General features: G+C 42.8%; 1 protein-coding gene across 3 annotated transcripts in view; it reads left to right on the plus strand.

Moving 5' to 3' along the window:
* Positions 1-24,827, plus strand: part of LOC145354933 (interleukin-9 receptor-like) — a 42,834-nt gene that overhangs the window by 13,795 nt on the left and 4,212 nt on the right. For all 3 annotated transcript variants that reach the window (XM_080206598.1, XM_080206595.1, XM_080206597.1), the window contains exons 3-8: positions 6,400-6,493; positions 11,409-11,617; positions 12,612-12,757; positions 14,323-14,497; positions 19,840-19,936; positions 22,003-22,087. In XM_080206598.1, the coding sequence (XP_080062724.1) occupies positions 6,400-6,493; positions 11,409-11,617; positions 12,612-12,757; positions 14,323-14,497; positions 19,840-19,936; positions 22,003-22,087 (806 nt within the window). The remainder of the gene's footprint in view (positions 1-6,399; positions 6,494-11,408; positions 11,618-12,611; positions 12,758-14,322; positions 14,498-19,839; positions 19,937-22,002; positions 22,088-24,827) is intronic.

The following is a 24,827-nucleotide window of genomic DNA, read 5'->3' on the forward strand; positions in this document are numbered from 1 at the left end:
TGGAGTGAAGGGCAAGGTTGATAGAAGTAGAGAACCCTGGAAGACTCAGGATGTTGAGGCCCTGGTTAAAAAGAAGAAGGAGCCAAATGACATGAGTAGGCAGCTGGAATCAAGTGGATCCCTTGAAGAGTATAGAGGTTGTCGGAGTAGAGTTAAGAGAAATCAGGAGGGCAAAAAGGGGACATGAGATTGTTTTGAAAGATAAGGCAAAGAAGAATCCCAAGACCTTCTACAACTACATAAAGGGCAAAAGAGTAACTAGGAATAGAGTAGGGCCTCTGAAGGATCAACAAGATCATCTATGTGAGGATCCACAAGAGATGGGTAAGATTCTAAATTAATATTTCTCATCAGTATTTACTGTTGAGAAAGGATGTTAGGGAACTTGGGGAACTAAATAGTGATATCTTGAGGAATGTACGTATTACAGAGAAGAAGGCACTAGAAATCTTAAAGCACATCAAAGTACATAAATCCCTGGGACCTGTTGAAATATATCCTAGGACACTGTGGGAGGCAAGGGAGGAAATTTGCAAGTCCCATAGCAGAGATATTCTGAATCATCAACAGCCATAGGTGAGATGCCTGAAGATTGAAAGGTAGCAAATTTTCTGCCTTTGTGTAAGAAAGGCTGCAGGGAAAAGCCTGGGAATTATAGATCTATGAGCCTAACATCTGTAGTGGGTAAGTTATTAGAAGGTATTCTGAGAGACAGGATTTACAGGCATTTAGAGAGGAAGGATTGATTAAGGACAGTCCGCATGGCTTTGTGAGTGGAAAATCATGTCTTTCAAATTTGATGAGTTTTTTGAAGGTGTAACCAAGAAGGTAGATGAGGGCAGTGCAGCTGATGTTGTCTAAAAACAGACTTTAGCAAGGCCTTTGAAAAGGTTCTGCATGGTAGATTGTCGCATCAAGTTAAATCTCACAGGATCCAGGGTGAGGTAGCCAATTGGATACAAAATTGGCTTGTGACAGAAGACAGAGGGTGGTTGTAGATGGTTGTTTTTCAAACTGGAGACCTATGACCAGCAGTGTGCCTCAGGGGTCGGTGTTAGATCCACTGTTATTTGTTATTTATATGAATGATTTGGATAAGAATTTAGGAGAAGTGGTTAGTAAGTTTGCAGATGACTCCAAGATTAGTGGCATAGAGGACAGTGAAGAAGATTATCTAGGATTGTAACAGGATCTTGATAAATTGGGCCAGTGGGCCGATGAATGGCAGATGGAGTTTAGTTTAGACAAATGCAAGGTGGTGCATTTTGGTATATCGAATCAGGGCAAGACTTACTCAGTTAATGGCAGGGCACTAAGGAGAGTTACAGAGCAAAGAGATCTAGGAGTACAAGTACATAACTCCTTGAAAGTTCAGTCACAGGTGGATAGAGTGGTGAAAAAGGCATTTAGCATGCTTGGTTTCATTGGTCAGAACACTGAATACAGGGGTTGGGACGTCTTGTTGAAGTTGCACAAGCCACACTTGGAATACTGCATACAGTTCTGGTCACCCTATTATCAAAAGGCTATTAAACTAGAAAAAACAGTGCAAAAAAGATTTACTAGGATGCTGGGACATGATGGTTTGAGTTATAAAGGGAGGCTGGGTAGATTGGGACATTTTTCCCAGGAATGTAGAAGGCTTAGTGGTAATCTTATAGAGGTCTATAAAATAATTAGGGGCACAGATGAGGTAGATAGTCAACATCTTTTCCCAAAGGCAGGGGAGTCTAAAACTAGAGGGCAGAGATACAAAAGGGTCCAGAGGAGCAATTTTTTCATTCAGAGGGTGAGTGAATATCTGGAACGAGCTGCCAGAGGCAGTAGTAGAGGCAGGTAAAATTTTGTCTTTTAAAAATCATTTAGACAGTTACATGGGCAAAATGGATACAGATCGTATAGAGCAAATGTGGGCAATTGAAACTACGTTAGTGGTAAAAACTGAGTGGAATGGACAAGGTGGGCTGAAGAGCCTGTTTCCATGCTATAAACCTCTACGACTATGACTATGAATCAGATGATAATGAAGGACGTTAGTGAACCAGATGGGTTTTTACACCATTCAATTATGGGCACTAGTATTGAGGTTAGCTTTATATTCCAGATTTATTAACTGAATACAAATTCCAAAACTTGGTCTCTGGTTTACTGGCCCAGTAGCATTACCATAACACCACCATCTTCGCTAATTAATGACAGGGTGCAGACATGTTGTCACGTTCCTGAGGCTTGAGAGCCAATAAGAGGCCTTACAACACTGACATACCAACAACTCTATCATCTGAGGTGCAGGTTTGCAATTGAAAGAGAGAGGCAAGGAGACCCTCCTCTAAAGAAAAGGTAAATTTGTTTGTGATTCAAAACAGCCACAGCTGTCTGACCGTGGTCATGAAGGGGAAACCTCCATGGCATAAATGGATCTTTTTCTGATTGGCAATCAGTGACTATTGGGATTCCACAGGGATCTATGCTAGGACCCCAACTGTTCACATTATATATTAATGACTTAGAAGAGGGAACTGAATGTATTTTCTCCAAATTTGCTGATGATACAAAGTTGGGTGGAAGGGTAAGCTATGAGGAGGATACAGAGATGCTTCAGCGTGATTTGGATAAGTTCAATGAATGGGCATGTGCACAGCAGGTGCAGTATGATGTGGATAAATGTGAGATATCCATTTTGGTAGCAATAATTAAAAGACAGATTATTACTTAAATGGGTGTAAATCGAAAGAGGTGGATGCTCAGCAAGACCTTGGTGTCCTTGTGCATCAGTTGCTGAAAGTAAGTGTGCAGGTACAGCAGGCAGTAAAGAAGGCAAATTGGATGTTGGCCTTCATAGAGAGAGGATTTGAGTATAGAGATGCTTTGCTGCAATTGTATATGGTGTTGGTGAGGCCACATCTTGAGTACTGTGTGCAGCTTTGGTGTCCTTATCTGAAGAAGGATATACTAGCTATAGAGGGAGTACAGTGAAGGTTTATTAGATTGATTTCTGGGATGCCAGGTCTGTCATATGAGGAGAGATTAAGTCAGTTAGGATTATATTCACTGAAGTTTAGATGAGTGAGAGGGGATCTCATAGAAATGTTTAAAATTCAAACAGGGTTGGATGGGGTAGAATCAGAAAGAATGTTCCCAATGGTGACAGAGTCCAGAACTAGGGGTTATAGTTTGAGGATAAAGAGTAAACCTTTTAGAACTGAGGTGAGGAGAAATTTCTTCACCCAGAGTGGTGAACGTGTAGAATTCACTACCACAGAGTATCTGAGGCCAAAATGTTGTCTGATTTCTAGCAAAAATTAGATATAGCTCTTGGGGCTAAAGGGATCAAGGGATATGGGGAAGGAAGGATCAAGATATTGAATTTGATGATCAGCCATGATCAAAATGAATGGCGGAGCAGGCTCGAAGGGCCCGAATTGCCTACTCCTGCTTCTTGTTTCTATGTAACTCTACCACCATGCCCCACAACTTCCCACCATGAGTTCACCATGGCAGGCCGATGTGGGATGCCTACGTTGTCAATTGAAAATCTCACTTGACCCATGAATGTGACCTCAATTGTCCCGTGGCTAATATTCATTGTGCTAAATTATGTGCCTGACAGGAAGCAACTGGCATCCAATCGGATCAGGATGATAGCATTAAACTGGGGTGGAGGCTGGCAGTGTGAAACAGTGCACCTCCCAACTCTGATCTCAGACCTGCTGAATTAAAAAGTTTGTCCAATAATCAGGTGCAGGATTGGCAATGATCAGTTCCTTCCCTACTCAATGAACAATGTTACAACCATGCGAGGGGTAAAAAATGACTCCCCAATTCTACTACAGCAAGTTTGATTTGACAGAGTATTTTTGTGAATTGAGGGAGGATATGCTTTGCTAATACTGCAGAAGTTTGACTATGTATGCTTTCAGATTATAAAGGTGTTCTGAATTTAAACAGCAAGGTACATTTATTGAAAATACTTCCCCAATTAAAATAGAACTAGGTAAATTGCAGCCACCATTCATACATCATTCACATTCCCTGGACTCACACATATGCTGGTAGAATAAGAGGCTAGGCTTAAAGATATTTTCAGTTTGTGAAAATGATAAAGAAAAGAAAAGATCCAATTTATTGTTCTTTGGTCGGTCTTGTTGCGGTGATTCCACATTGTGGTCTTTTTGATCAATTGTCATCCTGGATGTAGTTCGATGGAGCAGATTTTCACATTTTATTTCCTAAAGATCTGTTTGCAGTAGATTTCTCTTCTCTGGATGTTTACTCTGCAAATCCTGGCACAATAATTTCAAGAGAGAAAAAGAATGCGGGTGTCTTTGTAGCTTTTCAGTACAGCATTCCGATTTCTTTAGCTTGGAAAATAATTTTAAGGTCCTGCTGGCTGTATTTTCTATAGGAATACAAGTACAGCCTCGCCATGCCAATGATAGATCACGTCGATGCTGGGGAATAGCGTGTGAACCTAAATATCCTTTTTGCACCTGGCACCAAACAGTTCTCAATTCTCCTGGCCCCTTTCTAATGGTACGAACTGATTCGTGCCCAGAAAGGGTGCATGGCTGATTAGCATGAGATTGACTTCATTTCAGTCTCATCAGCCAGGTCGCCATGTGATGTTCCTCCTTCCCAGAATACACCAGCCCCTCTGGGGTGATGTCACACCAGTGCAAAACATTACTGGTCCGGTTCCGGCGCAACATTTGGGGAGTTGAATGAGGAGATGAGTACCACTGAGCACCCACCTGCAGGTTGCAAGAGGGTGGGTTAGCTGCTGCCACAGTATGGGATAGGGGCAGGAGAACGCTCAGGCTGGGCCTAAGGCAAGCTTCTGCCTGCCTTCTGAAAGATGCCTCCCCGCGCCCCTGCCAAGAGGTTCCAACGGTCGAGGTCAAATCCCACTAATGTAGCAACCACTATCCTGCCACTCATCTGCTGGAAAGGATCCCGTGGTTAACCGTGGACAACAAACTCCAGGCCCCAGTAACAGTCACAAGTACCTGGCAGAAATCAATGTAGCTCAGCAGGCATTAATACAGCTCTGCATGAGCTCTACAGTGGTCCCTACAATGGCCACCCATCGTGTGGGAGTCAGGAGGGTATCTTCCTATCATCTGTTTGAAATATACGCCATGTCTGGAAGCCTGTCCAGGTGGTACACACAGATGTATACTGCAAGAGTTCTTCAACGAGGTCCTTCCCACAGTTACCCATGTGCTCTACGTAAGCATCGGAGTGCTGAGCCCAGTCAGTCTCATGCTGCTGCCAATGATCTGTGGTCTCAGAGGTCTGTACCCCATATCTGGGTGGGGGGCAGATCTGTGGTGCACTCCAGCGACCACTCAATCGCACTGGGGATGTAAAAGGTATCATGCCACATCTTGTGCAGGGATGGTACAGCCATGTCAGAAGGCATTGTAAAGGCCTGAAGTAAGCCTGGCTCCAACCAAATTCAGCTGCCCAGAAATGTATTTACCTATATGTCGATTGCTGTCTCTTTATGTGACAATTGATCAGTCTATCCACGTATTTATTGAATAGTCTCACCCTCTATGTATTGAGTAATCTATCTGTCCACATATAAATCTATTGGTTAACCCATATATCTATGAACCAGTTTGTCTAAATATTGATTGATCAGTCTATCCATGCATGTACAATGTCTCTATAATCTATACCGTCCATCTTGGCAGAAAGGAAGAACAGTCAAGTAGTGGGAGAGTAGAGAAGAGAGACTATCCAAAGGACATTGAGGCTCCTTTAATAATTTCAGTCATTTTGAGTTTAGAGTTGATCCACATTTCCATTGCTGAGAGGCCAGCAGTAACCAAAGGCAAAAACTACAATCAAATCCTGCTTTCCCCAGTGTTCTAGACTGCTGTAATCAACATGGAGACAATTTTAAGACTCTGTCATGGTTAACAAAGGGGGACAAAATGTTACATTTGAGTTTAGAGAGCTGATACCCATCATCTCATCCATGTTCAGCTTCACCTCATGCAGCGCAATTCGGGAATTATTTGCACTCTCACCACTAGGGCAGCAAACTGACCAAGTGGATCACTCACCTTACCTGCCAGGTTTTCATTCCCATTGATTTCTCTCTGGGTAATTGTTCTGGTCCATCAAGTTACTAGTGTCAATAGGTGAAAGTAAAAATTATCAGTAAAGGCTGTTTAATAATTAAAGTAAATCTCAATGTTATTGTTCATAAGACTCTTACTCTTAGTGGTTTGCAACTGAATTTTGAAACAGATCGTAAGGCGACCTAGACATTTCATAGATAGGGGCTGAGCAAGAGAAAGCATACTTCTGGTCTTTGATTGAGTGTGGGTTGTCAACTGCCTAACCATGTTTCTTCATATTTAATTGGAAATATTTTTTGTTATGAAGGTCCACTAAGCTGTTATGTTGACTATAATCATACAATGGATTGCACGTGGAAGGACAGAAACAACAATAGCAATGTCACACTGGAAGTCTATGGGTAAGCACTTCACACTGACTAACTCTTGTGCAATCCCATAGCATTTAGTTTCTATACTAAGAAATTGATACCTGAACATGAGCCAATTTCAGTTTGGAAACCTGAGTTCAAATCCAGTCCAGACAGACTTCATGAACTCCACCCCTTTGAATAAAGCTTAGGCTGTTTCAATCCCTATCCTAATGAATAGCACAAACACAAAAGAACAGAAACTTGGGTTCTGATTCAGAGGACCAATATGATTTCCAGTAAAAAAACTGATCTGTCAGTCTTGAAGGCGTTTCCAAGGACACATTAGAAGGAACTCCACTATAGCCTGTGCTGAACCAGGAATGTTTGTTATGCAGCATAAGAACAAAAGAAACAAGAACATGAATAGGCCTTTCAACTCCTCTGGTTTTCTTCACATTCTAATCATGGTACATATTCCTGCACTACTCATATCCCTTGATTTCCTCAGTATCCAAAACGAAAAATCTATCTTTTTCTGACTTGAATATACTCAATGACTGAGCATCAGAGCATGCTGGGGTAGAGAAGTCCAAAAAGTTTTAACCCTTTGACTGAAGGAACTTATCCTCACTTCAGTCCTAAATGACTGACTGTCCTAAATTCAGAGATTTGACGAGCTCATTCTAGACGTCCAACAGGAAAAACATTTTCTGACCGTCTGTTGTACCTAGTCAAGCCCCTTAAGAATTTTGTGTATTTCAATAAAGTCACGCCTCATCCTTCTAAACTTTAGGGGAGAACTAATTAGTCCATCTTCCCTTATTCCAGCATTCAGTCACTAGACATATGTTCCCCACTACTTCAGGATTTTTTTGTTTTACATTTTACAGATAAAAAGACCCAAATCTTCACTCTTAGCAAAGTTAGGAAAATTCCTGGCTCCACAAAATCAACTCAGGAGAAAGTGCCCTAGATAGTAAAGTTTTCGTTCCTTGTGGAGGTGATGGGGGTGGGAGCAGCTAATAACTAGAGACCTGCCATTCCTGCCATGGGGCTACTGGTTACAGAAGTGAAAGGTCCGCTTCACTGATCTGAGACTTTGAACATAAGAACATAAGAAATAGGAGCAGGAGTAGGCCATCTAGCCCCTCGAGCCTGCCCCGCCATTCAATAAGATCATGGCTGATCTGAAGTGGCTCACTTCCACTTTCCCGCTTTCTCCCCATAACCCTTAATCCCCTTGCCTACCAAAAACCTATCTACCCGCATCTTAAATATATTTAGCGAGGTAGCCTCCACCACTTCAACGGGCACAGAATTCCAGAGATTCACCACCCTTTGAGTGAAGAAGTTCCTCCTCAACTCTGTTCTAAACTGCCCCCCCCCTTATCTTGAGGCTGTGCCCTCTAGTCCTGCTGTCCTTTCTGAGTGGGAAGAACCTCTCCACCTCTACCCTATCCATCCCTTTCATCATCTTATACGTCTCAATAAGATCCCCCCTCATCCTTCTAAACTCTAACGAGTACAAGCCCAGTCTATTCAGCCTCTCTTCATAGCTCAACCCCCTCAACTCCGGTATCAGCCTAGTGAACCTCCTCTGCACTCCCTCCAAGGCCAAAATATCCTTGCGCAAGTGCAGCAACCAAAACTGCACACAGTACTCCAGCTGCGGCCTCACCAGTGCCCTGTACAGTTGCAGCAAGACCTCCCTACTTTTATATTCAATCCCCCTCGCTATGAAGGCCAGCATCCCATTTGCCTTCCTGACCACCTGCTGCACCTGTAGGCTGGGTTTTTGCGACTCATGCACAAGGACCCCCAGGTCCCTCTGCACCGTAGCATGCTGCAGCTTTTCGCCCTGTAAGTAGTAGTCCTTCCTACTATTATTCCTAAATTGTCTTAACTGTAAAAGCAACTATAAAACAAAGAAGCCCTCCAAGCCTTACTGCACAGTCTCCATGCCCTACCAATGCCCCATCCCCAACTACTCCCCATGGCCATTCATACACTCCATTCCAGCCAATGCCCCTCTAGCACCTCATTGGCCCCTTATATCCTTCATGTCAACCTATGCCATTTCATCCACACCCATTGTACTTAATGCCATGCCAACTTATTGTCAAATCATGTCACTCACCCACTTTCATTTGCCTTTACACCCTCCAGTGCTCATCCAGTATTCACCAATAGGCAGACCTCAGGACAATGCTGAATTGCTGAAATGAAACAAAATAAAGTTTTAATTGTCTAATGCAGACTTTTTTAAAACTCCTATTCATAAAACTCACTATAGTCATTGCATTTGCATTCCTTCAAGAGCTATTCCAATGTAAACACAAACATTTCGTTCAAGTGCTCAATCCTTAATAAAAATGAAAATTTGTATTTATAACCCCACATCAAAGACTTTAAAGTGAAGATTTTTTTATAATTTAGAAAGTCAGGAGAATTAGTGCCTTGACAATTCAAATCAGTTAATCCATTTTATAAACACATTTATGTCTACTTTTAATAATTCCAAAGGGCACTTAGCCTCCCTGCAAAAAGAGGCCGCTAAACTCTTCCAAATGTATTCCTAGACCTATCCAGAAAGTTACCTTACTTCACCAAATAACTCTGGCAGCTTTAGAGCTTCTCTTGAAAAGTATCAAGCCCACATATCCTGCTTTGGTCATTTCATTGCGAAAATTGGATCTGTTTAAAGGCAAATGTACTTTACATGTGTAGCTGCCTCTGTCAATCACGGATGTATAACCTACACCTACACATGCAGCCCAGGCTAATGTTTTAATCCCAACCTTTCCACTTTTCCAGCTTGTCTATCTCTTCTAAGAGTCAATTACCCTCGACTATTTAATTCCAACTTTGGTCACTCTGTAAGCACATCTCCTTAACGGTTATTCGAACAAACCCATTAATTTGTAACATTTGCTATTAATGAATTTATTTTGTGTGAATGCTTTATGCCTTCAAATGTAGCACCTTTGGTTTAATTATTTTTTCCTGCTGTCACCCTCCTCAGAGTGTAAATAGATCAGTGCCCAGCTCTTTAAATGAGTCTTAAGATATGTCAATGAGTTAAAAAGTGCACAATGTTGTTTCCCTTCTTGATCCACTGGGACAGTGTTTGGGAAACAGATAACATTCTTTGAACATTCATTGCCATCACTGACAGCCTAAAATCAACATCCTGGGAGTTACCGTTGACCAGAAGCTGTACTGCACCAGCCTTCTAAATACTGTGGTCACATGAGAAGGTCAGAGGCTAGGAATTCTTCAGAGAGGAACTCATCTCCTGATTCCTCAAAGCCTGCCCACCACGAACAAAGCACAAGTGAGGACTCTTCACTTTCCTTGATGAATATAGCCCCAACAAAAAACTCAAAAAAGCTCAACACCATCCAGAGCAAAGCAGCCCACTTGGAATAGCACCCCATCCACCGCCTTAAACATCCTCTCACTCCACGATTGCTCACAATGGCATCTTCTACAACAGTGATGGGCAGCGTGCGGCCTGGGAGCCACATGTGGGTTCTGAATCCAGCCATGAGACATTTTGTTGAGCATTGCCCATGTGTAGGGCTGCACATTCTGCTGATTTCTGACCACGTAGTTGTTTTCCTACCAGTATGATACATGACACATGTGAAGTGAGGTGCATGCTGACTGCATACAACACTGACAGTGAGCTGTGCACTTCCACTGCATCCAAAGTGTAAATATATCTTTTGTTTTTATCATTTGAAGTTGATGACAATTCTACTAATATATGAACGATTAAGCATTTTCTATAAGTCGTTATGAAATATTCAGCATGTATTAAATATATTTGATCTGATCGATGGGGGGAGCGGAGGGGGTCATGATTAGTGAACAAGCCTGATTTCAACCTTGTGGCCCGCTGAAGGAGAGCCACTTATGCAACTCACTAGCCTAGGTTGCCCACCACTGATTTACAATATTCAGTGCAGCAACCTAACTTCAACAGCATCTTCCAAACTTGCCACCTCTACCATCCAAGGGGACAAGGACAGTAGACGCATGGGAAACCCATTGCCTACAGTACCCCCACCGCCTCAAGCCACACTCCATTCTGACTTGGAATTATATCACCGTTCCTTCACTGTCGCTGAATCAAGATCATCAATGCCCTCCCTAACAGCATTGCGGGTGTACTCAAGTCACATAGACTGCAGCAGTTCAAGAAAATGGCTCATCACTCCTTCTCAAGGGCAATTAGGGATGGGTAACAAATACTAGCCTAGCCAGTAAAGCTCACATTCTGTGAACATAAGAAATAGGAGCAGGAGTAGGCCATCTAGCCCTTCGAACCTGCCCCGCCATTCAATAAGATCATGGCTGATCTGAAGTGTCTCTGTTCCACTTTCAGTCTTTCTCCCCATAACCCTTAATTCCCTTGCCTAGCAAAAACCTATCTACCCATGACTTAAATATACTTAGCCAGATAGCCTCCACCACTTCAACGGGCAGAGAATTCCAGAGATTCACCACCCTTTGAGTGAAGAAGTTCCTCCTCAACTCCGTTCTAAACTGCTCTCCCCTTATCTTGAGGCTGTGCCCTCTAGTCCTGCTGTCCTTACTGAGCAGGAAGAATCTCTCTACCTCTACCCTATCCATCCCCTTCATTACCTTATACGTCTCTATAAGATCCCCCCTCATCCTTCTAAACTCCAACGAGTACAGACCCAGTCTATTCAGCCTCTCTTCATAGTCCAACCAGCCTCTCTTCACAGTCCAACCTCTCTTCATAGTCCAAACAATTTTAAGAAGTGCATCCTATAGGTAGTACAAACTATAGCTAAAGTACACCAGTGCAAGAGAGAGTACACGTTTAAATTTTTAAGGCCGCATGATGGATGCTGATGGGGGTTGGCCACAAATGTTTGGGCCATATTACCAGCACTGATGGACTCTTACTTTTTGATCAATCATTTCCAAACAGGCCAAAGACTACCCTGGCGAATTATTGTACTTTCACGAGAAGTTCAGTGCGAGCAATAGAGGAGGAGGAATGGGTCCACGTCTACACTTGTACTATGGAATTCCATTTGTTCATGAGTTTTCAATGGTTCAAACTGGTTCTTGAGTCAAACAGCTGGGCAAGGACATCGCACTCTTGTACCATTGAGGATTTTTTTCCATCTAAGAACAGTAAGTGTTAGTTTAAAGGGGCACTTCTTCTATACCAGTCACTGATTATTTAAAGGGACTTTTGCTCCATAACTGTAAATGTGTATTTAAAAGGGTATTCCGTCCATAACATTAGGCAGGATTTTTCAGCCTTTCCCACCAAAGGCAACTCACTGCGAAAGGCTCCCCAGTGGTGGAGCAGGTGAGTCATGTAAAACGCCATAGATTACTGTGGGAGCGGAAGATCCCACTGCCAGCCAAATGGTGAGCCACCTCAGCCACAGCAAAATCCACTACGAGTAAGGTGGGGGGGAGGTGAGGGGACACTCTTTTCCTTAAAGGTAAATGTCTATTTAGTCCCTCCATAATATTGTGTGTACTGACTGCATAGCAATATCCCCTCCACAACAGCATTACTATTATTCCCTCCCCGTAACCCGGGTAGCTCAATCAGTAGAGCATGAGACTCTTAATCTCAGGGTCGTGGGTTCGTGCCCCATGTTGGATGCCATTATTTTGAGGGTAGCATGGTGGCACAATGGTTAGCACTACTGCCACACAGTGCCAGGGACCCAGGTTCGATTCCCAGCTTGGGTCACAGTCTTGTGTGAGTTTGCACATTCTGCCCGTGTCTAGGTTGATTGGCCATGCTAAATTGACAATAGTGTCAGGGAATTAGCAGGGTAAATATGTGGGTTACTGGAACAGGGCCTGGGTGGAAATGCGGTTGGTGCAGACTCAATGGGCCAAATGGCCTCCTTCCGCACTGTAAGGATTCTGTGATAACAGTAAGTGCATCTTGATATCTGGCTACATTGTGCAGTTGCTCTGAATGTTTAATGCTGGAGCAGGACATCTGAAATGGAAGAGCTTTATCTCTCAGAGCTATCAACTGTTTCCATAATACACAAAAAAGTTATTTTTTTCTCCATTTCAGTCTTAACAGGATGTTCTTTTCTTCTTGTGACTATCTGATATCTCATTGCCTATCTCTTGAATCACTCATATCTTGCAGTCCAGCTCAGCGCTCCTCAGCAACTGTCTGCGATAGTGAACTCCACCACACAGAGGGTTAACATCACTTGGCAGAATGATGCAGTAGCTTTTCTGTACAGCCGTCTGGAGCATGAAGTAGAATACTGGAGCAGAAAGACAAAAGAGGTGGGTGATTCTAGCTGCTGCTCACTGACACTCACCACAAAGCACCCTCCCAGGTTCCATCCTGTGGCTTTTAGAAGCTTCAATATCCATTCCCTCCACTGCCAGTACATCGTTGCTGCAGTTTCTACTGTTTGCAGAATGCACTGCAACAACTTCAGCAGCCCCTACCAAACCCACAACCTCCATCACCGAGAAGGACACGGACAGGAGGGGCATAAATGACATCACCTCCAAGTTTCCCTTCAAAACAAATGATATCCTGATTTGGATACGTATATTGCTATTCCTTTATTGTCGCTGGGTCAAAAATCCATGATTTGTGGGAGTACTTTCATCACATGGCCTGCAGCTAAGGGCGGGTAATAAATTTCAGCCTTATCATCTGTGCACACATCCTGGAAAACAATAAGAGAATAATTCTTGCTTTTGCACATTTCACATAATAAGTTATCTAACATAATTATTGGTAAATAGGTAAAAAGATAGAATAAACATGTCAACCCCTTTAACCACAGTCTTTGTATCAAGGAAACTGGCTGTTCCTGAGAAACAAGAGTTAGAAACATCGACTGTTATTCTGTATTTCTTCATACTCACTTGAGTCTGCCAATTCTTTGCCCTATTATTTTAACTGTTCTTAATCTTTCTGAAACTGGTTGAATTATGTTCAATTGCCCTGCTTTTATTTTGGTGTCGCCTGCACACGGGGAGATTTTGCTTGGAACACTGCTCTTTAAATATGTTCAAGTGGACCTGCTGTAACATCACATTTGGGAAATAAAGAATAAGCTTAGTCTTGAAGTGAAATGAGGTACAGGACGGGGGGGATATTCAGACCAAAAACTATAGGCTGAACCCAGTTTCCATTTTAATGCCCTAGATTTGTCCTGATTTTTATACATAGAAGTTCCAACAAAAGGCAAAACAGGCCATTTGGTCTAACCAGTTTGGACTGATTCCCTGCACACAAAAAAAATTTACATTTATCCACACTGTTCCCAGATCTCTTGAATCCCTTCCTTCATCCATCCAGTTTCATCTAAAATATGAATTCCAGTCTCACAAATCTGAAAAAACTTCTCCTGCTCTCTATTCTAAATAATGCATTATGTATCTATGATTCCTTGACCCTCAACCACTAGAAACTGCTGCTTCCGTCTACCCCTACCTATCATGTCGTAGTTCAAAAATGCATTATGTGGCCCATCCATTTGCGTTGCAAACACAGGACCATTTTTTCAAGACTTTCTCCCCGCCTCCCCTCACGGTACCTGAGGAATTACATATTTTTAAAAATTGAAAGTTCATTACCACACATTTAATGATACCAAATTCCATCTGGCATGTATTAGACCATTCCCTATCTTGTCAATATTCTCACAGCTTTTTTTGGCTGCCATTTACATTAGACATTCCTATGCCATGTAAATTTGCCACACTGTAAATAAACCACCCAGCACTGTTCTGAAAACTTCCTGTTTATGATAAACACATTCTTTGTTTCAAGGTAAGTTTTACCTTCTGTTTAATTTTACATCCTAACTGAATATCTTTCTTTCCTCCAGGATGTAAAGGTAAAAAGTAGGGTTAACGATATCCGAAATCTGGTTATCGAGGAAACAGAACTTGAACCAGAGACCAATTATAAAGCAAGAGTCCGCAGCAAACCTTCAGAAAATGGACTGTATAGGGGCATCTGGAGCAAGTGGAGCCCAGAAGTAGAATGGATGACAAACCCTGGCAAGTATACTGCTGTCAAGTATCAGTTTGAAATATGAGACAGGTTCCTTCCAGTCAAAAACACAGGAACAAAGAAATGGTTGACCAGCTAAAATGAGACATGTTTTGTCTCCAGCCAGAAGGAGCAGCGCTCCAAAAGCTAGTGGCTTTTGCTGCCAAATACATCTGTTGGACTTTAACCTGGTGTTATGAGACTCTTTACTGTGTTGACCAGCTAAGTACATACTTTGGTTCTGTCTTCACAAAGGAGGACACAAATAACATACCAGAAATATTGACGAGCCCAAGGTCTAGTGAGAGGAAGAAACTGAAGGAAATCTATTAGTAAGGAAATAATATTGGGGAAATTGATGAATTGAAGACAATAAATCCCCAGGGCCTGATATTCTACATCCCAGAGTACTTAAGGAAGTGGCCCTAGAAATAGTAGTCATCTTCCAAGATTCTATAAACTCTGGAACAGTCCCTACAGATTGGAAGGTGACTAATGTAAACCCACTAATTAAAAAGTGAGGTAGATAGAAAACAGGGAATTATAGACCAGTCAGCCTAATGTCAGTAGTGGAAAATGCTAGAGTCCATTATAAAATATTTAATAACAGAGCATTTGGAAAACAGTGGCAGGATCATGCAGAGTCAGCATGGATTTATGAAAGATATATCATGCTTGACAAATCAATGGGGTCTCACAGCACCAGGGACCTGGATTCGATTACTGGCTTAGGTCACTGTCTGTGTGGAGTTTACACATTCTCCCTGTGTCGCGTGGGTTTCCTCTGGATGCTCCGGTTTCCTCTCATAGCCCAAAGATGTGTGGGTTAGGTGAATTGGCCATGCTAAATTGGTCCTTAGTATGAAGGGGACTAGCTAGGGTAAATGCATGGAGTTATGGGGATAGGGCCCAAGTGGAATTGTGGTTGGTGCAGACTCGATGGGCTGAATGGCCTCCTACTGCACTGATGAATTCTACAATTGTAACTGGAATTATTTGAGGATATAACTAGTATGGTTGATGAAGTGGAGCCAGTGGATGTGGTTTACTTCAACTTTCAGAAGGCTTTTAGCAAAGTAAAATGCAATGTGGCATGTAAAATTAAAGTGCGTGGGATGGTAGTGGCGTATTGAGATGGAGAGAAAACTGGTTGACAGAGAAAACAAAGAGCAGGAATAAATGAGCTCTTTCTAAATAACAGGCAGTGACTAGCAGCGTACTACAGGGATCAGAGCTAGAACCCTGGCTAGTCACGATATATATTAATGATTTATATGAGGGAACAAAATGTAATATCTCCAAATTTGCAGATAATACAAAGTTTGGTGGGAGGATGAACTGTTAGGAGGATGCTGAAATGCTTCACTGTGATTTGGACAAGTTGAATGATTGGGCAAATGTATGACAAATGCAGTATAATATGGATAAATGTGACATTAGTAGCAAAAACAGGAAGGCAGATTATTATCTTACTGGCTATGGATTAAGAGAGGGGAATGTGTAAAACTGCTGGAGATCCTTGTATACGGGTCTTTGAAAAGTTAATATGCAAGTGCAGCAGGCGATGAGGAAGGCAAATGGTAAGTTGGCCTTCATAGGGAGGGGATTTGAATACAGATGCAGGGATATCTTTCTGCAGCTAGACAGAGCCTTGGTGAGACCACACCTGGAAAGTTGTGTGCAGTTATGGTGTTCTTATTGGAGGAAGAATGTTCTTGCTATGGAGGGAGTGCTCCGTAATGCATAGTGCTGTTAGGGAGAGAGTTCCAGGGTTTTGACCCAGTGACAGTAAAGGAATGGTGATATATTTCCAAGTCAGGATGGTGAGTGGTTTTAGAGGGAGAGTTTCCATGTGGAAACTGTGTCTACATGTGTCCCATGTGTCGACTGACCTTGTCCTTTTAGATACTAGCGTCATGGGTTTGGCAGCTGCTGCTTAACAAGCTTTGGAGAGTTGCTGCAGAGCATCTTGTAAATGGTACATACTGCTGCCACCATGGTGGCAGAAGGAGTGAATGTTTGTGGAAGGGATGCCAAACAAATGGGCTGTTTCATCCTGGATGATATTGAGCTTTTTGATTGTTGTTGGAGTTGTACTCATCCTGGCAAGTGGAGGGCATTCCATCACACTCCATACTTCTGCTTTGTAGATGCCCCAGTATTTACCTGATTAGTCCAGTTCAGTTTCTGAGCAGAAACTGCTCCAAACTCCTATAACGTTGAATTGGATCAAGACTATTGTGATATACTCCTCATTATTCAAGCATGCCCAAGTTATAATGTTAATTTTTTGTGGGTCTTCTTGTGACTGAAGAATCCAATGTGAGATCAGCATGGACATCCACTTAACTACCAGTTCCTATTGTCATTGTTGTTGCTTCTGCAGACGCACCATCTGTGGCCTTCCTCTGGCTATGTTATATTTTACGAATTTGTGAGTGGATGGTCCTCAATGCATGCTGAACCAAATTTCACTGCATGCAACTACATGTGAAAACATTGCAGCTGACTGGCCCAAGAGAGGTAGTCAGCAGTGCAGAAGTTGGTAAGGCTTTTTTTCGGGTGTCCTTGGATCATTTGTGCTGACCACCTGATGTTTGTTGTTTGCCCTGAGACAATTCCCTATAGAAGGTCTGCTTAGGAATTTTTTAGTCATCTCTACTAGATGAAGGGAATGGAACATATGGCTCTCTTTCAGATAGCTGGCAGACATCAAGACGGTTTTCTGTTCAGCCATCAGTTGAGATCAAAGTTCTGTCAAATCCAGTCACAAATCTTGGGTGGACAATTTACACAACAAACAAGACGGTGGATTCCACAAACACTCTCATTCTCAAGGATGACTGCATCCAGTACATCAGTACAAAAGACGATGCTGCAGATTTTCTGGAACCATCTTCAGTTAGTCGTGCTGAGTGGATGGCTCATTGTCCCTTTCTTTTGAGGTCCCCATCATAGGAACAGGAGTAGGCCTGTGATCACTGAGCCTGTTTTGTCATTCAATTGTCATTCATGGCTGATCAACTATCTCAGTATTACTTCCCTGCATTATCTCTATGATAACTCAAGGAGTCGGTTGTAAAAGAACAGTGCTTTAATTGCACAAAATAAAGTAAAACAAAATCACAAGCCTGTGGTGAACACAACTGGCTCCGACCTGGACAGAAGGAATAATGGACCTGCTCAGGGGCCTGCTTGATACAGGGATTGGTATACAAGCTCCACCTGGTTGGTTAATTACCAATTCCCAGAGAGCTCGTTTGCAACAAGTTCTATAGGGAGGTCAATCAGTGATTCCTCATGCAAATCATGGGGAGCTATCACAATCTCCATTTTCGCTTTATGTCATTAGTCTCCAGAAATCTATCGATTTCTCTCTTAAACATATTCAATTGAACTTCCACAGCCCTCTGGGGTAGAGAATTCCAAAAGTTCCACCACATTCTGAGTGAATAAATGCCTCCTCGTCTTGGTCTTAAATGGCCTACCCCTTATCATAGATGCCAATCTTCAACTAATCTCGCTCATCTTACATGACATAAAAAGGCTGAGGGTATGGGGTACAATAAAGGCCACAGGCCACGACAACATTCCAACAGTAATGCTGAAGAGATGTGCACCAGAGCTAGTGCCTGTAGCTAAGTTGTTCTAGCAACCATTACATCACTAGCGTTTACACAACAATGTGGAAAATTGCCTCAGTATATCCTGTCCACAAAGGAGCTGGAAAGATTTAATCTGACCAACTCCTGCTCCATCAGTTCAATGCAGTGTGATGGAAGGTGTCATCAACAGGTTTATGGCACCACGATACTTACTTAGCAATAGCCTACTCAGTGACACTCCTGGGATCACCATTGACCAGAAATTTAACTGGATTAGCTACAAAAATACTTTGGCTACATGAGCAGTCAAAGGCTGGGAATTCTGTGGGAAGTAATTCATCTTTCGACTCCCTGAAACTTTTCCACTATCTACAAGGTACAAGTCAGGAGTAAAAAATAATATTCTCCACTTACTTGGATGAGTAATCCAAAACACTGGGCACAAACTGGACAAAGGAACCTGCTTAACTGACACGCAATCCACCACTTTAAATATTCACTCCCTTCACCATAGATGCACAGTGGTACATGTGTGTTCCCGTCTACAGATGCATTGGAGCAATTTGCCAACGCTCCTTCAACGTCACCTTACAAACTTGCGACCTCTATAACCTAGAAGGACAAGGGCAGCTGTCACAAGGGAACACCACCACCTGCAAACTCCCTTCCAAGTTACACACCACGTCAACTTTGAAATATATCACTCTTCCTTCACTGTCATTTGTTCAAAATCCTGGACTTTTGCCTCTGACACTGTGGGAGTACCAACAACTTGTACAACAGTGGTTTGAGAAGGTAACTCACCACCACCATTTTCTCAAGAGCAATTAAGGTAAAAATAAATACAGGCTTGACTGGCAATGCTCATATCCTGTGAATAAATTAAAAGTTATATGAAGCAGAAAGAGCCAACTCATGTGGGCCTATTGTATATTAACTGACCACCAAAGTCTGAGGCAAGGGGCTGAGTTTATAGAATGGGAATTGGTCCTGGGTTTTGATAGCACTGTAAGATACCATTAATTAAGCCTGACAAAGATGATTCAATAAATAAGTGATGATATTATTACAAAAATGTGTAATTTATTAGTGTGGGACAGTGTAAAGGGAATGTTACTATGCATCTAACATACCCTGTACCTGTGGTGCAAAAGTCACCTGAGCAATTGCCTTGCACTGGGAGCTGTTTGAAAATGCAATTTAAATTGCAAACTTCGGATGGTTCAGTAACATCAATAGTTAACCAGAAATAGCTATAAGAATTAAAATCTCTTATAACTTCTGGGTAACTATTGCACTGACCACCCCCCACCCCCTCAACCTCCTCACAGTTCCAACTCCCAGGAGTCTACTGCTCCCCCACCCCCAACAGGGACTCCCCAACCATGCCTGGCTCTCATCCCCAGGCCCAGTCTGACTTGATCCCTCCCCTCTCCATCAAGGCCTAGCCAACCCCAGGCCTGACACCAACTGCTGTAAACAAGGTATATGACTTCCTTCCTTTAACTCTGCAGCCCTTAAACATTAGTCCCCAGGATTGTGCTGCACTGCCCAGAATCTGCCTGGCCTGAAACAGAAGGATGGGTGAGATACGATCACTTGCAGTTTAGAATAAGTACTTATAAGCAGAGACAATTTGACTCAATTGCCACCCAATCAGAAGCTATGACCTATTTTATCCTGTGGAGTTGGTCCCATGATTTACCAACAATAAATACTCTATTTCTGTTTTATTTTCTTTAAAGTTCCAGGCAATCCTACCAAACAGTTGCTTGTTGTCCTGGCTCCACTACTATTGGCTGTCATCATTTTCACATTTATGTACTTCAGGATTTATGCATGGTAAGTCTATTTAATTCAACCTGTAACAGTCTCTCCAACATGCACACTGAACCCAGTTACGGTCAAGCCCAGTGCTCAATGTAACCAGTAACAGTCAATTCCAGTTTCAATGGAGCCAGAAAGTCTATCCCAGGTCTTACTTTAACCAGTAACAGTTTCTCCCAGTTGATCACTCCATCCCAGCATTAATGGAGCCAGCAACAGTCTTTACCAATATCACAAGTGTCGGCAACAGTTTCTCCCAGTGTCACTGTCAACAGTAACCGTTTATTTGCACTGCCACTGGAGCTTGTAACAATTATCCCACAGCTCACTGGAACCAGTAACAATCTCAAAGTGATTAGGGATTGATGCTGTCAGGTACCAATCCTTTAGAAATGCACTAATTTCAGCAATGAAGAGGCCATTCTCCCATCATGCTAGTACTAGTGTTTCCTTCACTTTACAGCTCTCTACAGGCCTTAAGGAATAGGTGCAGGAGAATACCTTTGAGCCTTCGAACCATTCAATTTGATCATAGCTGAACCTGGTCTTCAACTCCATTTCCCCACACATTCCAATATCCTTCGATTTTCTGAGAGATCAAAAATTTGTTTGTCTGAGTTCTTAAATATATTCAATGACAAGAACATAAGAACACAAGAACTAGGAGCAAGGGTAGGCCATCTGACCACTTGAGCCTGCTCCGCCATTCAGTAAGATCATCATAACTCTTAATTCCTTTACTGTTCAAAATCTATCTATCTTTGCCTTAAAAACATTCAACAAGGGAGCAAGTACCTTGTATCTGTTAGACAAGGTCAAGAGCGAAAGCTCTTCTGTTTCTGAATTCAGGATCCCTCTACCTGCCTCATTTGCAGTCACATACTGCTGTCCCTAACCACTGACTGAATTAGAGGGAAAACGATGGGCAAAACTTTCTCAAAAAATGACTAACTGTCTTAAGGGCAAGAAAACTGGAGTGATCTGTGCCAGTCTGTCCAGTGTGGATTGAACCATAGTTGTCCCACACTTAGTCATTTTTTGGGAGAGTGGTGGGTTTCACGCCAGTTCTGAGAGGGCCAATGAGGCGAGCTACAAAGCGATTGGGTGCCGATGTCACAGTGCACTGGAAGACCCCTCCCTCCCCCCACAGACATTAGGAATCCCTCCTCTTCATTGGTAGCATGTTTCCCCACCCCCACTCAGGCCCCATCCCCTTGGCACTGCCTCTAGCACACTGGCACTGTTAGGTGGGCAGTGCTCAGCCATGTCAACAACCATCCAGGCATTTCAAGAGCCTCCGAGCTCCCCGGCGTAACCATCACGCCTGGTCTCCATTTATGATCCTACAACAATGCATCCCCATGACTTTCTTGGAGGAAAGAGGTATGTTCAATGGGAAATCCTGTTGACAACAGCGAGACCACAAGATCCGACCGCCACTGAACGGCATGCCGTCTCCAGCTGCTGCGAAACACGTCACAGAGAGAAGGAAAATAAGAACATAAGAACATAAGAAATAGGAGCAGGAGTAGGCCATCTAGCCCTTCGAGCCTGCCCCGCCATTCAATAAGATCATGGCTGATCTGTTGTGGCTCAGTTCCACTTTCCCGCCCTCTCCCCATAACCCTTAATCCCCTCTCTTATCAAGAACCCATCAACCCGCTTCTTAAAAATATTTAGCGAGGCAGCCTCCACCACTTCAACGGGCAGAGAATTCCAGAGATTCACCACCCTTTGAGTGAAGAAGTTCCTCCTCAATTCCGTTCTAAACCGCCTCCCCTTTATCTTGAGGCTGTGCCCCCTAGTCCTACTGTCTTTTTTGAGCGGGAAGAGTCTCTCCACCTCTATCCTATCCATCCCATTCATCATCTTATACGTCTCAATGAGATCCTACCCTTTATGTTTTCTCCCATTTGTCTTTTCATTCATGAACACATTTTCTGCATCTTCCAATCTTGTCAGTATCAAAATTTCCTTTTCACCAGCCACATGTTCACTCTCAGTATTTGATAAATATTTAATGCCTTTTATCCAAATGATATAAACGGTTAATTTTTGCTTTAATTTCAATCTATTTTTAGTGTTGTGAATAAGGTATGGATTCATGTTCCAAACCCAGCCACCTTTTTCCAGCCACTCTACAGTGAACACAATGGAGACTTTAAGGTAAAGACACTAATGCTCAATAGAATTACACTCACAACTGAAGTTACGTTCCTCTGGGACCTCATAGCTTATTGGGTATATGGCATATAAAAATAGGGAAGTCTTGCTAAAACTATACAAGGCATTAGTTAGACCCACACCTGGAATACTGTGAACAGTTTTGATCCCCTTGTCTAAAGAAAAATATACTGACTTTGGAGGCAGTCCAGGGAAGGTTCAATAGGTAAGGAGCGATTTGCTCAATAGGAGAGGTTGAGGCAGCTGGCCTGTACTTATTGGAGTTTAGAAGAATGAGAGGCAGCCTTATTGAGACATAAGATTCTCAGGGGGCTTGACAGAGTAGATGCTGAAAGGTTGCTTCCCCTTGTGGGAGAGTCTAGGACCAAAGGGTATATTTTCAGAGTAAGGAGTGCCTATTTAAGACAGAGATGATCAAGAATTTCTTCTCTCAGACAGTAGTGAATCTGTGGAATTCATTACCCGCCTGGGCCTTAGAATTGGGTTGTTTAGCGTGTTCAAGGCTTAGATAGACAGATTTTTAATTAGTAAGGAAATCAAGGGTTATGAGGATATGGCGGGGAAGTGGAATTGGGGATTAGTATATCAGATCAATCATGAGCTTACTGAGTGGTGTAGCAGACTTGATAAGCAAATGGCCTATTTCTGCTTCTACATCTTATTCTATTATGGTAAGGTACTATTCTCTCAGTGGGGAAGTCCCAGGTGTCTCGTCCACACAATCTCGTGGATTGGTAAGAAGGCTGAGTATTTATAACTGAGCGGAAAGATACCAGAATGGAACCCTGGCTCAAACAACCATAACTTTTACTTTTTTTTTCATAAAACATGGAGGAACAGAGTCACAAAACTGCTAATTAGTTTTAACAACAAGAAAAAATTTACTAAACATGGAAAAATTGGATTATAATTCAATACTCCTTTACTTCTCTTTAGCTTCACAACTACATGCAGATTTTAAGGCAAAACATACCTTAAGCTATAACATCTCAGTAACACAAAGTCCCTTTAAACACACAAGATGCCTATAGTCAGGTACACTCTTCACTCTGAACCTTAAGTGAATGTATGTGGATTTTTCCTCAGATTCCCACCCAGGTGTTTATGATGTGAGAGTTTCCAAACTTCTCCACCTAAAAAAATGCTTTAAAATCTTTAGTTACAACAATGCTTTCATTAATTGTTTGCATTCTGAAATCCAGTCCAGGTTTTCCAAATTTTAAATAAAACTTCCTCTGTACTTTTAACAGTGAATCCAGTCTGGGAATTACACTAATCCCTTTTGGATTTCTTTGCCTTGATTGCTGTACATCAAGGTGAATTTTCCCATCCATTTGCCACAGGAATCGTAGCAGACAGGGGCCGTGGATGATCTAAAGTTCATTAACCTTAGATTTTTCCTGTTTTGGCACGAGGGTGGCTGGAAAATCCTGCCAACACTGTTCAACATCATAGATTCCATACAATACAGAAGGAGGCCATTCAGCCAGTCAAGTCTGCACCGACTCTCCAAAAGAGCATCTTATTAAGGCCTCCCCTCCACCATATCCCCATAGCCTCAAGCATTTACCATGGTTAATGAAGGAAATGGCAGAGGTGATAGTGGATGCCTTAGTGATTATTTTCCAAACCTCGCTGGATTCCGGGGAAGTGCCGGAAGATTGGAAAACGGCTAATGTTACGCCGCTGTTTAAAAAGGGTAGCAGGCAAAAGGCAGGGAATTATAGGCCGGTGAGTTTAAAGTCTGTTGTAGGAAAAATGCTTGAATCCGTCATCAAAGAGGGAAAAGTGAGGCATCTTGAGAAGAATTGTTTGATAGAGCAGATGCAGCACGGACTCGTTAAGGGGAAGTCGTGTCTGACGAATTTATCGAAATTCTATGAGGATGTGTCTAGTGCGGTGGATGGAGGAGAACCGGTGGATGTGGTGTTTCTCGATTTTCAGAAGGCGTTTGATAAGGTGCCGCACAAAAGGTTGTTACAGAAGGTAAGGGGGCATGGAGTTGGGGGTAAGATGTTAGAGTGGATAGGGGATTGGCTGTCAAATAGGAGGCAGAGAGTGGGTGTCAATGGGTGCTATTCGTATTGGCGGTTGGTGACTAGTGGAGTGCCCCAGGGATCGGTGCTGGGGCCTCAGCTATTTACCATTTATATAGATGATCTGGAGGAGGGAGCCGAGTGTAAGGTGTCGAAATTTGCTGATGACACAAAGATAAGTGGAACAGCAAATTGTGTAGAGGGTGTGGATAGTCTGCAGAGGGATCTAGATAGGCTGAGCGAGTGGGCGAGGACCTGGCAGATGGAATACAATGTTGGCAAGTGTGAGGTTATCCACTTTGGCAGGAATAATGGTAGGAAGGACTACAGGGCGAAAAGCTTCAGCATGCTACGGTGCAGAGGGACCTGGGGGTCCTTGTGCATGAGTCGCAAAAACCCAGCCTACAGGTGCAGCAGGTGGTCAGGAAGGCAAATGGGATGCTGGCCTTCATAGCAAGGGGGATTGAATATAAAAGTAGGGAGGTCTTGCTGCAACTGTACAGGGCACTGGTGAGGCCGCAGCTGGAGTACTGTGTGCAGTTTTGGTCGCCGCACTTGCGCAAGGATATTTTGGGAGTGCAGAGGAGGTTCACTAGGCTGATACCGGAGTTGAGGGGGTTGAGCTATGAAGAGAGGCTGAATAGACTGGGCTTGTACTCGTTAGAGTTTAGAAGGATGAGGGGGGA

The sequence above is a fragment of the Carcharhinus amblyrhynchos genome, chromosome 18 (genome assembly GCF_965287045.1).
Source record: "Carcharhinus amblyrhynchos chromosome 18, sCarAmb.v2.hapA, whole genome shotgun sequence".
Classification (NCBI taxonomy): domain Eukaryota; kingdom Metazoa; phylum Chordata; class Chondrichthyes; order Carcharhiniformes; family Carcharhinidae; genus Carcharhinus; species Carcharhinus amblyrhynchos.